Source organism: Halichoerus grypus, chromosome 7 (genome assembly GCF_964656455.1).
Source record: "Halichoerus grypus chromosome 7, mHalGry1.hap1.1, whole genome shotgun sequence".
Lineage (NCBI taxonomy): Eukaryota > Metazoa > Chordata > Mammalia > Carnivora > Phocidae > Halichoerus > Halichoerus grypus.
The window spans coordinates 99,391,815-99,406,851 of record NC_135718.1 but is presented as its reverse complement, the minus strand read 5'-3'; the positions used below and the strand labels follow the sequence as shown (position 1 = coordinate 99,406,851).

The following is a 15,037-nucleotide window of genomic DNA, read 5'->3' as shown; positions in this document are numbered from 1 at the left end:
TGGGCTGTTTGGGAAGAAAAAACTACATTACTTCAGAGTTAGCCTTGTGAGCCATTTTTAGGAATGCTTATCATTTTTTATTCAGCTTGAAATGGTTTATTCAGTGTAAAACAAATATTTCAAATTATAATTGGTTTAGAGTGTTCTGTTAATGGGAAAATGGAGTATATAAATGAACCAGAACATTATCCAGGTATCTTTATGAGATGTTCTGTATTTATATGATATAAAATTCTATTGAAACTAAGGGAAGTTTCTTTGAAAATTTTCTCCAAAGGGAAATAAGAATGTTTTTATCCCAGTAATATTTTGTTGAACTAATATTCTTATGAATCTTCTTATTCTAATGCTTTTAAAAGTGCTTTTTCCATTTATAATTCAGTTTTGTTCAAAGGAAGTTGTGTGAGGATCTGTATCTGTATACTGCAAATGCATGTGATTGAAGAATCTTCTATTGGTTGAGACACCAAAAATCAGATAGCAAATACTGAGTCTCACTTGCTATTGTGACCATTGTATTTCCCACAAGGCCTCTTATTTCTCATGACAGTTAATATTCAGGACTTGAGTTTAAGCTCAAGGAAAAGGTAAATTTTTAAATGCTGCATACTATTGGATGTCTCTTAGTTTTAGGAAGTTTATCTAATTCAAAAAGAAGACCCTGTAAAAATAATCTTAAGAGGCAACATAGTCTAAAGGGACAAAAACAGGTGATTTGATTCTTATTCTGACTTTTCGTACAACACTTTATCCTCCTTGTCTCCAGATTCTTATTTATAAAATAAATGATAAGATATATAAGGTCATAATAGTGGGTCCACTTATTTATTTATCTAAATGTAAAGATATATTGGTGAAATGATCCTCTTTTTTTTTTTTTCTTCAAGATTTTTATTTATTTATTTGAGAGAGACACAGCGAGAGAGGGAACACAAGCAGGGGGAGAGGGAGAAGCAGGCTTCCCACGGAACAGGGAGCCCGATGTGGGGCTCGATCCCAGGACACTGGGATCATGACCTGAGCCAAAGGCAGACACTTAACGACTGAGCCACCCAGGCGCCCCTGAAATGATCCTTTTAAATGTAGGATGTATAGTGTGAAATAGGGACAGTGTCGCTGACGTTATTGTATCTGACATAATTCTTTGTAGTAGATTCTGTGTTGCTCATCTATACTTATATTTGCTGCTTCAGCATTTGCAATTATAAAAAGGTGATAATTCCTATCTCATTGTGTTATCACAGTCCACTTATTTACTACATATATATACTGAGTATCTACTATGTGCCAAACAATGTGTTAGATATCAAGTAGAGAGATGAACCAAAAAAAGCTCACTACCTGCATTCATGGAGCTTATGGTCTGGTGAGGATGGACATTAAATCAAATGATCCCATCATAAAAGATAGGAGTCAAAGGGCTGTGAAGGAAACAAACAGGTCTTTTGGTTTTGGTAATTTTTTAATTAGTTAAAAACCTAGGTGACTTGAGAATTTTGTTGAGTCCATTTTTTTAAGGAGCACATTATGCTTTTGATGGAGTCCTTTTTCCAACATGTTTTTTTCTTTCCATTTTGTACATTTGCATAGCCCTTTATGTCTGTATTTTTAATGGTATTTGTGATTAACACTGAAAGACAAAGAGAGAGGCAAATGAAATAAAAGCAGACAAAATTCACTCCTTCTTTTTGGATGGCATGTTCCTGCTGCCTTGTGCCCCTACTGAGAACTTGGCTCTTGACATTTATGTGTAGGCAGTACTTGAATATCATGAGACAGAAAATCAGACTCAACATAATTATCCATAAAAAATCAATTACATATGACCTTTGCGAAATAGCAAAGTGACTTCAGGGGGATACCTTTAGGGATTCTAATGAGTAGGGTTCTGTGTACTATATTAAGCATGAAGCTCTTTCCCTCCTCTTTTAAATTCTGGCATTTCTATTAGGTGTGATGACTGAGTTCCAATTAATATTTAAATATTGTTCTGTAATAAATTACCTTTATTTTACGTTGTCACTGTATGTCATAAACTCTCCAAAGTCATTAAAATGGCTTGCATGTCCCTACGTGATCTGACCTCATCTCCTACTGCTTTCCTGTGGTCTCACTTTAGCTCCTGATATCCTGGCTCCTTTACTGATCTTCATACACACCAACTGTACTTCTGCCTCAGAGTCTTTATATTTATTTTCACTTCTTCCTGAAGTATTTTTCCCCATGTAGAGAAGAAAAGAACATTCATTGAGTGTTCCAGGCACTGTGAGAGGTACTTTTCTTTGATCATGTGTTTCATTATACCACTTCACATATAGTTAAGAACCTTAAGAGTATACTTCCATTTCCCCCTCCGTATGCACTGTGGTTGTCATATGTTTTTATTTCTATTTATATTATAAACCCTGTAACGCATTTTTAATATTTTTGCTTTAAATAATCTTTCACACCAACTAAAAAAATATGTTTCATATTTACCCACATGTTTATCATTGTTTTGTATAGATCCCTGTCTGGTACTTTTTTCCGTCTGTCTGAAGAACTTCCTTTAACATTTCTTATGGTATAAGGCTGCTGGCAGTGAATTCTCTCACATTTTGTCTGTCTGAAAAAGTTATTTTTCCTTCATCTGTGAAAAATATCTTCCAGGGAGCCTGGGCGGCTCAGTTGGTTAAGTGTCCAACTCTTGATTTCAGCTCAGATCATGATATCAGGGTTGTGAGATTGAGCCCTGCATCGGGCTCTGCCCTGGGCGTGAAGCCTGCTTAAGTTTCTCTCCCTCACCCTTTCTCTCTTCCCCTCCCTTCCCTTTTCCCTCTCTCTCTTAAAAAAACAAACAAACAAACAAACAAACAAACAAAACTACCTGGGTATAGAATTGTAGATTGACAGATTTTTGTTGTTGTCATTTACATCTTTCTTTGTTCTACTGTTATATGTCTTTTGGGGGGAGGGTTGTTTTTAAGGGTTTTTTGTTAATGTTTTTTTTTTGTTTTTGGCCAATTTAATTATTGGCTCACTGTACTTTTCTTTACATTTATTCTCCTTGGACTCTGTTGGATCCGTTGGCTTATGAGTTTTATCAAATTTGAAAATATTTTAGCAGTTAATTCTTGGAATCTTTATCTGTTCATCACCCCTTCTTTTCTTTTTCTGGGACTCCCAATTATATACATATTAGACAGCTTGTCATTGGGAAAAAAAATTACCGTGGGACAGTTCTATTCATTCTTTCTCTCTGCTTGCTTTTGAGTAATTGGATTTCATGTCTTCAAATTTATTGTCCTTCTGCAGTATTTTGTTTTGTTCATCCCATCCAGTGTATTTAATTCAGATGTAGTTTTCATCAGTAGAAGTTCCATTTGGGTCTTTTTTTTTTTGAGTATGGTTGGCACAGTGTTACATTAGTTTCATGTGTACAGCATAGTGATCCAATAACCCTGTATGTTATGCTGTGCTCACCACGAGTGTACTCTTTGGGTCTTTTTAATATCATTGATTTTTCTCTGCATCATGTCCATGTTTTTTCCCCTAATTTGCATCTAGAGCCTATTTATGCTAGCTGTTTTAACATTCTGTGTAGCCAACATTTCTGTCATTGCTACATCTGTATCAATTTATTGAGTTTTCTTCTAGTGATGGTTCATATTTTCTTATTTCTTTTCATGCCTAGTAATTTTTATTGGATGCTGGATAATGTGAAATGTATAATGTTATATGGTATGTATGTCATATTCCTTCAAAGAGTATTTGACATAGTTTTGGCACTCACTGAAGTTACGTAGGATCAGTTTGACCTTTTCAAGGCTTGCTTTTAAGCTTTATAGGAGGGGTACAGAGCATTCCATATATAAGACCAACTATAATGGTGCAGTACCCTTCTGAGGACTCTACCTGATGCCCTGTGTATCACAAGATGGCTTTCTACTCCGGGTGGTGGAAATGCAAAGTCTTCTCAGCCTTGTGCTTTCTCTGTGAATGGTTTCACTTAACTGCTTCCGGTATTTCTTTTCTTACCTTTGGGTAGTTTCCTCTATACGTATATAGATTCCTAGCCAAAGACTCAGGTGAACTTCTCTGCAGATCCCTGTAGCTTACTCTCCCATAGTTCTTTCACCTCCTCTAGTAATCTGTACTGCAAATTCTAGCTACTTTGGCCTCCCTGAACTCCAGTCTTTGTCTCTTCTGCTCAGTGAGAGTGTTGGGCTCTGTTGTGTTTCCTCTGTCCGTCCCATTGTCTGGAAACTTTGTCCAGGCAGTAAGATGGGGCAGTCATATGGCTTACTTCATTTGATTCTCTTCTATCAGGGATCATAATACTGTGCTGCCTGTCATTTAGTGTTTGAGAACTGTTGTTTCATATATATTGTCTCATTTCTAGGTGTTTAATGTGAGAGAATCTGGTCCCTATTTTTTTCATTTCTGAAAATGATTATGATTTTTAAAAGTGTCTTTGGAACTTTGAAATTTATATCTTTAGAAATGTTCATTCGATAGGACTATATTTAAGAGGAGAAACCTTTTAAAAGGAAGATGTACAAGAAGATCATTTCAATTAATGAAAGTATCAAGTGGTAAAGCATTTCATTAAAATGATGCTAGTGGTAGGAATTGAGATGAGGGAACATATCTAAAACACATTTTTGCAGGAGAAATGGAGAGAATTGGGGAGCTGCTTGGCATACAGGGTACATGAGGATTCAAAGATAAAGATTTTAAGATTTGGAATAGTGGTACAGTTAAAAGAGGATGAGTAAAAGATTATTAATTTTTACTAATTTTAAAATATTCTTTTCTATCATATATCATAGGAGATGGTGACAGAAATGTATTCTGGCCCTTGCGTAGCAATGGAGATTCAACAAAGTAATCCTACAAAGACATTTCGAGAATTCTGTGGACCTGCTGATCCTGTAAGTTAGTGTTTAAAATATTAATCAAGCTTATTTTATTCACTAGCTAAGTATCTTAACAGGTTTGATAGTTTTAATTTATTCTTTAAAAGAAATAATACCAAAATGACTAAATCAGATAAATTTTTATTCAAAATAACATTTTGAATAATTTTTATATAATATTCCAAGAAAAAGTAAACTTTTTATTAGCCTAGTGACAGTATAGAATGGGCAGAAAGCTTTACTGTGGCATTTTCTTTTATTGTTTCTTCTTGCTAAATTGTCTAGATGAATTTATCAAGCTCTCTGATGGAAATTATCTAAGATACTAATTATCCTTTGACATAGGAAGGCCCTAAATAAAGCTTTCAGTGTGAAGAATATTGATATGGTGGCTTCATACCATAAATATGAGCAATGGGACTTATGTGAAACTTGATAATCTCTAATATGCTTTTCATTTTGCTTTGGGTTTTCTTCATATAGACATGGGTGGAAAAAGGGGTGAAGAGGAAGGGGATGGACCTAAAAAGCAAAAGTAGCATTAGAATACATATGAGAAATCTCCCTGCAAATGTTAAAAGCTGAGTAGTGATTTTAAACACTGTAATTTTTTTTAAAGGTTATTTATTTATTTATTTATTTATTTAATTTATTTATTTTAGGGGGAGAGAGAGAGCTCATGAGCCAGGAGAGGGGCAGAGGGGGAGAGAGAGGGACAAGCATACACCACACTGAGTGTGGAGCTGACTTGGGGCTCGATCTCATGACCCTGAGATCATGACCTGAGCTGAAACCAAGAGTCAGATGTTTAATGGACTGAGGCACCCAGGTGCCGCTAACTATAATTTAAATTTGTTCTCTTTATTTTACTATCACGTATAAATTGTTTATTGAATATGAGCATCCAATTCAGTTTAATCCAGACAGCATTTATTATGTTCCCTTGGATGTAGGATAGTAAGTTAACAGCACCTATTAAGAAATCAACTTGTGTGAGAGTGCTTGCTGCCAGATTAAGCTCTGTAGGGGAGAAGAGTACACCTGTTTTCAAAGATTAAAGAGCACACACATAATGATCTTTTAGAACACTTAAAAAGAAACATACAATAAGGACTAAAATATTATTAGTTCAAATAAAATGCAAATGTTGAAGGATTGTTTAGTAAAGGAGAAAATGATATGACCTGGAGATAATTGAGAAAACTTACTTAGAGGAAGAGAGTTCTGAACCGGGATTTTAAAGAAGAATCAAGGCACGAAGAGAATGGGAAAATCTCTAAAGCATATACAAAGGCAACAGTGAAGGAATTTGCAAATTTACTATGGTATACAGCAAGAATATTTGCTTGGCTTCAATAGGAAATGCATGCTTAGAAGCACAAGGAAATCCATTTTTTTAGGTAGAGGAAATAAGGCAGCAAATGCTGGTAGAGATGAATGTGAGATGGATAGGCTAAAATTGTGAATTCTGTATGAGTGGAATCGCATGTGGTGGGAAATAGCAATTCCTCATATTTAGCTTAATTTTGAGCATATGGAGTCATTCCCTTGATGCAACAAGAGCAAGCTAAATTAGAAGAGATTAAAGGCAGGGGCTCCAGAAACATTAAGAGCAGACCTGATGACACCATTAGAGAAAGAATTGGCAGGACCTACTTTCTATCTTTTCAGGGAGAAAGAATAGAAATAAATATTAAATGTGGTTGTGAAAGAGTGATTATTAAAAGGTGACTCTGATGTAGAGGACCTTATGAGAAAATGGTGATTGTTGAGTGTATATTGATTATTAATTGTAAGAAATTAGAAAGGGATACTTTTTGGTTACATGAGTAAACAGATTTGATGTTTGCCATTTTTATATCTGATTTCTGTTGGCCAGGACAGGGTTTTGTTTACTGATTTTTTAAGATAATTAAAATTGTGAGTGAACAACTGACTGAACAAATGGGCAAATTAAAGAGATAAAAACTAGAACAAAAATTGAATGGGATGAGTATGTTCATTCTTTCATTCATTCCATAAGTATTTACTGAATCTGCTAGTATTTGTGAATATGAAGCCAGAAGTCTCAAAGAGCTTACAGTCTATGAGTGGGCAGTATATATAAGTGGCTAATTTCCACGTTCCATGGCAATTGCAGTGTTAGATGCTTGCACTGGGTATGATGGGAGCCCAGAATATTAGCACTTAGCTCAGCCTGGGAGGGGCAAAATAGCATCAGGGGAGACTTCTTGGAGAACATAACTTCTGAGCTGAATTGCAAGGAATGAGAACTTAGCTAAGTGAAGAAGGAAATGATATGATGAAAGTTAGGGAAGAATAAAACAGATTCACTTTTAGGCTACTGCAAGATCTTTATCATTACTGTAGTTAAAGTATGTGGCAGTGAATGACAGAGGATGAGGTCATCGGGAAGGAGTTGGGGAGTGAGCAGCTGAGTAATCACAGAAGGAAAAGTCCTAACAATAAAAGTTTCCTGATTACCTCTCTTTCTAGATGTACATTCAGTGAACATTTACAGAGGGAATAGTATGTACAGGGATCACTGCTTGATCCCATGGCTGGGCCAAAAGGAAGACTAGAACAAGGTGTCTTTCCTTAAAGAGCTCATAATCTCATGAGAGTTTAGTTTGGAAACTCTTCCAAGATCCTAAGTCTTCCCTCATTAAGCATAGTTGGAATTACTCTACTATTTTTTTTTTTTCATTTTAGTTGTCCATGAGCCCCTTATAGCATTATAGAAAGTTGTACTATTGGGGATATTAAAATTTGGTATGAATTTAACATATAAAATGTTAATAGTCATTGTCATTGGGTGGTAGAAATATGATAATGTTAAATTCTACTTTCCTATATTTTACCAATTTTCCTTAAAGTACTTCTATTACTTTTACAATAAGAATAATGCCTTTTATTTTATCATAAAACTTGGAAGTGAATGAACTTTTAATTGAGGACTTGGTCCTGATTTGGGATGGATTTTCCTCTTGAGTCTCAGAGTCTTGAATTACATACTAAGTGCAGGTGCAGGATGTTAAGCAGGATCATGTGCCTTCGATGGATATATATAGATGGGTATATATAGATATTATATACATATATATTAGATGGGTATATATGTTTATATATACATATACACACAGACATATATATATATATATATATATAGTCAGAAGAAATATCGTTAGTAGTTATAGTCAAACTATACATTAGGGACAAAATGGTTCTTACAGTTTGTTCTCAGACTTTGTTTGGTTTATTTAATTCTTCTTCCACTCCCTTTCTTTGTCCCTTTTCATCCACCCCTCCAGCAAAATTGTAAGCGTTGAATGCTTACTGTATGCTAGTCACTGTGCTAGGTGCTGCTATTAGGTTTATAGTAGTGATCAAATAAATACAGCCCTTACCTTTGAGGAACTTATACTCTAGTTTTAGGAGGTAGAATTGATAAATGGCAGTCTCACTCTAAACTGCCAGTGTGCCAATCTATTTACGTATTGTATTAAAATAATTTAGAAATTCATTTCATCACTGCATAGTCATTTCCATATCTGAAGAGAGACTGTGGGTTGCAAAACATGTAAATATAATCAGTGTGTGGGAAAAAGGCAAGGTATGTCATGGCATACAATTAATATTTGCTAAATTAATGAATAGACTGGCTATATTTTTATGTACACCTAAAATCTGGTATTAACTCATTATTTAAAAATATTTCACCTACCAAAATGAGTTCTTTTTTCTTTATTCCTTTCTAAGATGTAGAACTACTTTTTAAGTTGATTCAAAAGAAGGTTAAGCCTTACAGTGACCGTTAGACCACTTGGTAACTATATATGTTGTAGATGGACATCACTTTCATCATTGATGTCTGCACTATTGTCAGGTTCATTCTCCTATAGCTGGAAGGAAACACGCATTGTGTATGAACAGAATTTATTCCAGTCTCTCTAGAAGTGGTCTGCAAGAAGGGGTGGTTTACTTCACAGGTCACTGGTGGGGTAAGGTATGTTAAACTTTCCACTTTTATTTATTTACTATATAAAAAATAAACAAATTAAGTTTTAATAAAATTTAATGTATAGACTAATAAGAGTACATTTATATAACCTGTTAAAATATATACATGTTTTGATGTATTTGCATATTTTACTGACAAGGGTGCTTGAAAAATGTTGGAGTCTACTGCATAAAAGGGAAAAAAATATCACAACAGGTTTCTTTACAATTAGAGAAACATTCACTCACTACACCATCACCTGCAGAAAATACATCTACTTAGGCAGAAAACCTGATTTGCCTCTGGAAGAGGTTTTGATTGCACCTGCTCAAGAATTTCACTGTTGAGTAGCCTGGTAGTTTTCCTGCTGAGCCATTAGGAAACTGAGAGTCACCAAAGAAGTGGTAAATTATCTGGAAAAATTGTGCAAAATATATTTGTTCTTGGACTGATGGGTATGACAAGCCAAATAACCTCACATCAGTATGCGTTGTTTTATGAAAAATATGTTTGTAAAATATTTTATGTAAAGGATCTTATTTAAGGGAATCTGAATTTTTGGTCAAGTGATTACTTATCCTCATGTGCTCTTATACTTTGATAACCTTTACCCCATGGCCAGATTGAATTAAGAGTCAAATATTTTCGTACACAAAATGTGACTCTTTAAATTTTAATGGTTTCCCATTCATTTGATTGTCAGAATGGTATTTCACCTGTTATTGACTAGCCTTAACTGATTTTAGGCTTAAAGTGGAAGTATCATAATATTTTGAAATGCAGTTCTTTTTTCATGAATGTGCGGGGAGTTCTGGTAATCTTGGAAGAGAAATGCTTGGAGCTGATGTCTGCTTGTTTCTGTCATCTATTGACTTCCTGGTTACATTCCTTTATTCCATGAAGGCTGCAAATCCCTGATTATAGGCTTTCTCTTCATCCCAGTTCTTATCAACTTGGGCACAATAACACCCTAACACCCATGTGAAAGATTCACCCAGCGCTTGGCCTCAGGGCTGAACGGACCATTTCTGTCAATTATCTTTAGTCATTCTGCTTCCCAGTTTTCTTCCACAGCCATCATCTCTTCTTTGTTGACATCCAGAGCAGAGACACCTCTGTAAACTTAATCCCTAATATAGTAATGTCTGCCATAGCTTTCTGGTCCCCTGGGTCTCTTGATCCTCTTCACAGTGCACCTTTGACTTGACTGAAACCTCTAGGCTTTGGACCCTTCTGTTTTCTGACACTGTAATGCCACTTTCAATGACTTCTTTCTCTGGTCAACCTAGTCCATTGTTCATATCTTTTTTTTTTTTTAATGTTATGTTAATCACCATACATTACATCATTAGTTTTTGATGTAGTGTTCCATGATTCATTGTTTGCGTATAACACCCAGTGCTCCATTCAATACGTGCCCTCTTTAATACCCATCACCAGGCTAACCCAACCCCCCACCCGCTGGTGGGAATGCAGCTGGTACAGCCACTCTGGAAAACAGTATGGAGGTTCCATTGTTCATATCTTTGACTGCCTTTTTGATACCATTCTCAGCGTCTTTACTCTCTTGTCCTGTGTCTACACTCTGAAACTCCAAATTTAGATCAGTTCAACCATGTGTCTACCTCATGCTTATATATATAGTGAAAGGTTCTAGTAGATGAATGTTATACTGTTGTATAAATTCATGTTGATGCAAGTGATGATCTTTAAACAAAGATGGACCAATTACTGCCCCTAAGAAATCTTTTCTCATTCTACTTCTTCCATTTCTGCTAATTCTCATAATAGCAATTTTAAACCTCCATTATTTTCCTTAGCCCTTTTACAATTCATCTTCCTCTCCATAAAAAGATAGCATTATCTTCTATTTCATAGAGAAAAGTATAGAGAAAAGTATGGTTATTAATTATGATCTCTTAAATTTCTGCCTTCAGACCATTTATTTCTGAACTCATGCTCATCTCCTCATTCTAGTCCCAAGGAAATGTGTTTTTCTTCTCTTGTAAAACTCTCTACCTATTCTTTATCCTTTTCCTCCTTCACTTTGCTCTATTCTTCTGAATTTGTATTTTTTAAATAATATGTTTTTATTGTGGTTATAAAAGTAATACATGGCTATTATAGAAAAATTAGAAGTGAAATAAAGTTTAATAAAGCAAATGTGGCCCATAATCTTATCACCAAGAGTTACCAATTTCATAAATAAAATTTGGATCAAAGTGAATATACTGCTTTGTAGGTCATGATACCCTAAATAATACTGAGCTTTTTCTCATGTAATTAGACAATCTTCAATGATATGATTTTACTAAATTGGTTATATGTCATTTTATCATGTAAAATAATTTTTACAAAATAATATTTAAGATAGTCCAGTTTCATTTTTCTGTATGTGATTTTCCTGTTGGATTAAAATTACTTACTGAAGAGATGATCCTTTCCTTATTGAGTATTCTTGGCTTCTCTTTCAAATATTAGTTGATCATATATGTGAGGGTTTATTTCTGTGCTCCAAATTCTTTCCATTGGTCTGTGGTGTCTGCTTTTATGCCAGTACCATACTGTTTTGATTACTATAGCTTTGTAGTAGAGTTTGAAATCAGGGAGTATGAAGACTCCAACTTTGTTTTTCTTTCTCAAAATTGCTTTGGCTATTTGGAACCTTTTGTAATTCTATACAAATTTTAGGATTTTTTTCTTATGTCTATGAAAAGTGTCCTTGAAATTTTCATAGAAATTGCATTTAATCTGTAGATGGCTTTGGGTAGAATGGACATTTTAACAATATTCATTCTTTCAATCCGTGAACATGGGATATCTTTCCATTTGTGTCATATTCTGTTTATTTCATCAAAGTCTAACAGTTCTCAGTATGCAAATCTTTTCCCACCTTGGTTAAATTTATTCCTAAGTATTTTATTGTTTTTGGTGCTATTGTGAAAGAAGATTGTTTTCATATATTGTTACTGTATAGAAATGCAATTGATTTCTGTATGTTGATTTTTGTTTCCTTCAACTTTCCTTAGTTTATTATTTCTAACACTTTTTGGTGGAGTCTTGAGGATTTTCTATATATAAAATCATATCCACAAACAAAAACAGTTTTACTTCCCTTTCTGATTTGGCTGCCTTTTTCTTTTTCTTACCTGATTGCTCTGGCTAGGATGTTGATTACTATGTTATATAGGAGTGGTGAGATTGGGCATCCTTGTTTTATTCCTTATATAAGAGAAAAAGCTTTCAGCCTTTCACCATTGATATAATGCTAGCTGTGGCCTTGCCAAATATGGTCTTTACTATGTTTACTGATTTACTACCAAATATTTTTAGAGTTTTTTAATTTAATTTAATTTTATTATGTTATGTTAGTCACCATACATCATTAGTTTTTGGTGTGGTGATCCACGATCCATTGTTTTCATATAACACACAGTGCTCCATGCAGTACGTGCCCTCCTTAATACCCATCACTGGGCTAACCCATCCCCCCACCCCCCTCCCCTCTAAAACCCCGTTTGTTTCTCAGAGTCCATAGTTTCTCATGGTTCATCTCTCCCTCCGATTTCCCCCCCTTCATTTGTCCATTCCTTCTCCTCATGTCCTCTATGCTATTCCTTATGTTCCACAAATAAGTGAAACCATAGGATAATTGACTTTCTCTGCTTGACTTCTTTCACTTAGCATAATCTCCTCCAGTCCCATCCATGTTGATATAAAAGTTGGGTATTCATCCTTTCTGATGGCTGAGTAATATTCCATTGTATATATGGACCATATCTTCTTTATCCATTCATCTGTTGAAGGGCATCTCAGCTCTTTCCACAGTTTGGCTATTGCAGACATTGCTGCTATGAATATTGGGGTGCATATGGCCCTTCTTTTCACTACATCTGTGTCTTTGGGGTAAATTCCCAGGAGTGCAATTGCTGGGTCATAGGGTAGCTCTATTTTTAATTTTTTGAGGAACCTCCACACTGTTTTTCAAAGTGGCTGTACCAACTTGCATTCCCACCAACAGTGTAAGAGGGTTGCCCTTTCTCCACAACCTCTCCAACATTTGTTGTTTCTTGCCTTGTCACTTTTTGCCATTCTAACTGGTGTAAGGTGGTATCTCAGTGTGGTTTTGATTTGAATTTCCCTGATGGCTGATGAAAATGAACATTTTTTCATGTGTCTCTTAGCCATTGGTATGTCTTCTTCAGAGAAGTGTCTTTTCATGTCTTCTGCCCATTTTTTGACTTGATTATTTGTTTTTTGGGTGTTGAGTTTGAGAAGTTCTTTATAGATCTTGGATACCAGCCCTTTATCTGTAGTATCATTTGCAAATATCTTCTCCCCTTCTGTGGGTTGCCTCTTTGTTTTGTTGACTGTTTCCTTTGCTGTGCAGAAGCTTTTTATCTTGATGAAGTCCCAAAAGTTCATTTTTGCTTTTGTTTCACTAGCTTTTGGAGATGTATCTTGAAAGAAGTTGCTGTGGCTGATGTCAGAGAGGTTACTGCCTATGTTCTCCTCTAGGATTTGGATGGATTCCTGTCTCACATTGAGGTCTTTCATCCATTTTGAGTTTATCTTTGTGTATGGTGTAAGAGAATGGTTGAGTTTCATTCTTCTGTATATAGCTGTCCAATTTTCCCAGCACCATTTATTGAAGAGACTGTCTTTTTTCCATTGCATATTTTTTCCTGCTTTGTCAAAGATTATTTGACCATAGAGTTGAGGGTCCCTATCTGGGCTCTCTATTCTGTTCCATTGGTCTATATGTCTGTTTTTGTGCCAGTACCATGCTGTCTTGGTGATCACTGCTTTGTAATATAGCTTGAAATAGGGCAACGTGATGCCCCCAGCTTTGTTTTTCTTTTTCAACATTTCCTTGGCAATTCGGGGTCTTTTCTGATTTCATACAAATTTTAGGATTGTTTGTTCCAGCACTTTAAAAAATGTCATTGGAATTTTGATCGGGATGGCATTGAAGGTATAGATTGCTCTGGGTAGCATAGACATTTTAACAATGTTTATTCTTTTGATCCATGAGCATGGAATTTTTTGCATAATTTTATGTCTCCTTCAATTTCTTTCATGAGTGTTCTGTAGTCCCTAGAGTATAGATCCTTTACCTCTTTGGTTAGGTTTATTCCGAGGTATCTTATGGTTTTTGGTGGTATTGTAAATGGAATCGTTTCTCTAATTTCTCTTACTACAGTTGCATTGTTAGTGTATAAGAAAGCAACTGATTTCTGTGCATTGATTTTGTATCCTGCCACATTACTGAATGGCTGTATGAGTTCAAGTAATTTGGGGGTGGAGTCTTTTGGGTTTTCCACATAAAGTATCATGTCATCTGTGAAGAGAGAGAGTTTGACTTCTTTTTTTGCCAATTTGAATACCTTTCACTTCTTTTTGTTGTCTGATTGCTGTTGCTAGGACTTCTAGTCCTATGTTGAACAGTAGTGGCGAGAGTGGGCATCCTTGTTGTATTCCTGATCTTAAGGGAAAGGCTTTCAGCTTTTCCCTATTGAGGATGATATTCGCTGTGGGTTTTTCATAGATGGATATTATGAACTTGAGGAATGTTCCCTCTATCCCTATACTCTGAAGAGTTTTAATGAGGAAAGGATGCTGCATTTTGTCAGATGCTTTTTCTGCATCAATTGAGAGGACCATATGGTTCTTCTCCCTCCTCTTATTAATGTGTTCTATCACATTGATTGATTTGCAAATGTTGAACCACCCTTGCATCCAGGGATAAATCCCACTTGTTCGTGGTGGGTGATCCTTTTAATGTATTGTTGGATCCTATTAGCTAGGATTTTGTTGAGGATTTTGGAATCCATATTCATCAGGGATATCGGTCTGAAATTCTCCTTTTTGATGGGGTCTTTGCTTGGTTTGGGGATTAAGATGATGCTGGCCTCATAGAATGAGTCTGGAAGCTTTCCTTCTGTTTCTGTTTTTTGAAACAACTTCAGGAGAATACGTATTATTTCTTCTTTGAATGTTTGATAGAATCTCCCAGGAAATCCATCAGGCCCTGGACTCTTGTTTTTTGGGAGGTTTTTGATCACTGCTTCAATCTCGTTACCGGTATTAGCCTATTCAGGTTGTCTATTTCTTCCTGTTTCAGTCTTGGCAGCTTATA

The 15,037-nt window shown here is 35.4% G+C and overlaps 1 protein-coding gene across 6 annotated transcripts in view; it reads left to right on the top strand.

The window, feature by feature from the left end:
* The window catches only part of NME7 (NME/NM23 family member 7), a 271,885-nt gene that overhangs the window by 122,395 nt on the left and 134,453 nt on the right, over positions 1–15,037 (top strand). For all 6 annotated transcript variants that reach the window (XM_036098031.2, XM_036098026.2, XM_078077927.1 and 3 more), the window contains exon 10: positions 4,812–4,913. In XM_036098031.2, coding sequence (XP_035953924.1) covers positions 4,812–4,913 — 102 coding nt within the window. The remainder of the gene's footprint in view (positions 1–4,811; positions 4,914–15,037) is intronic.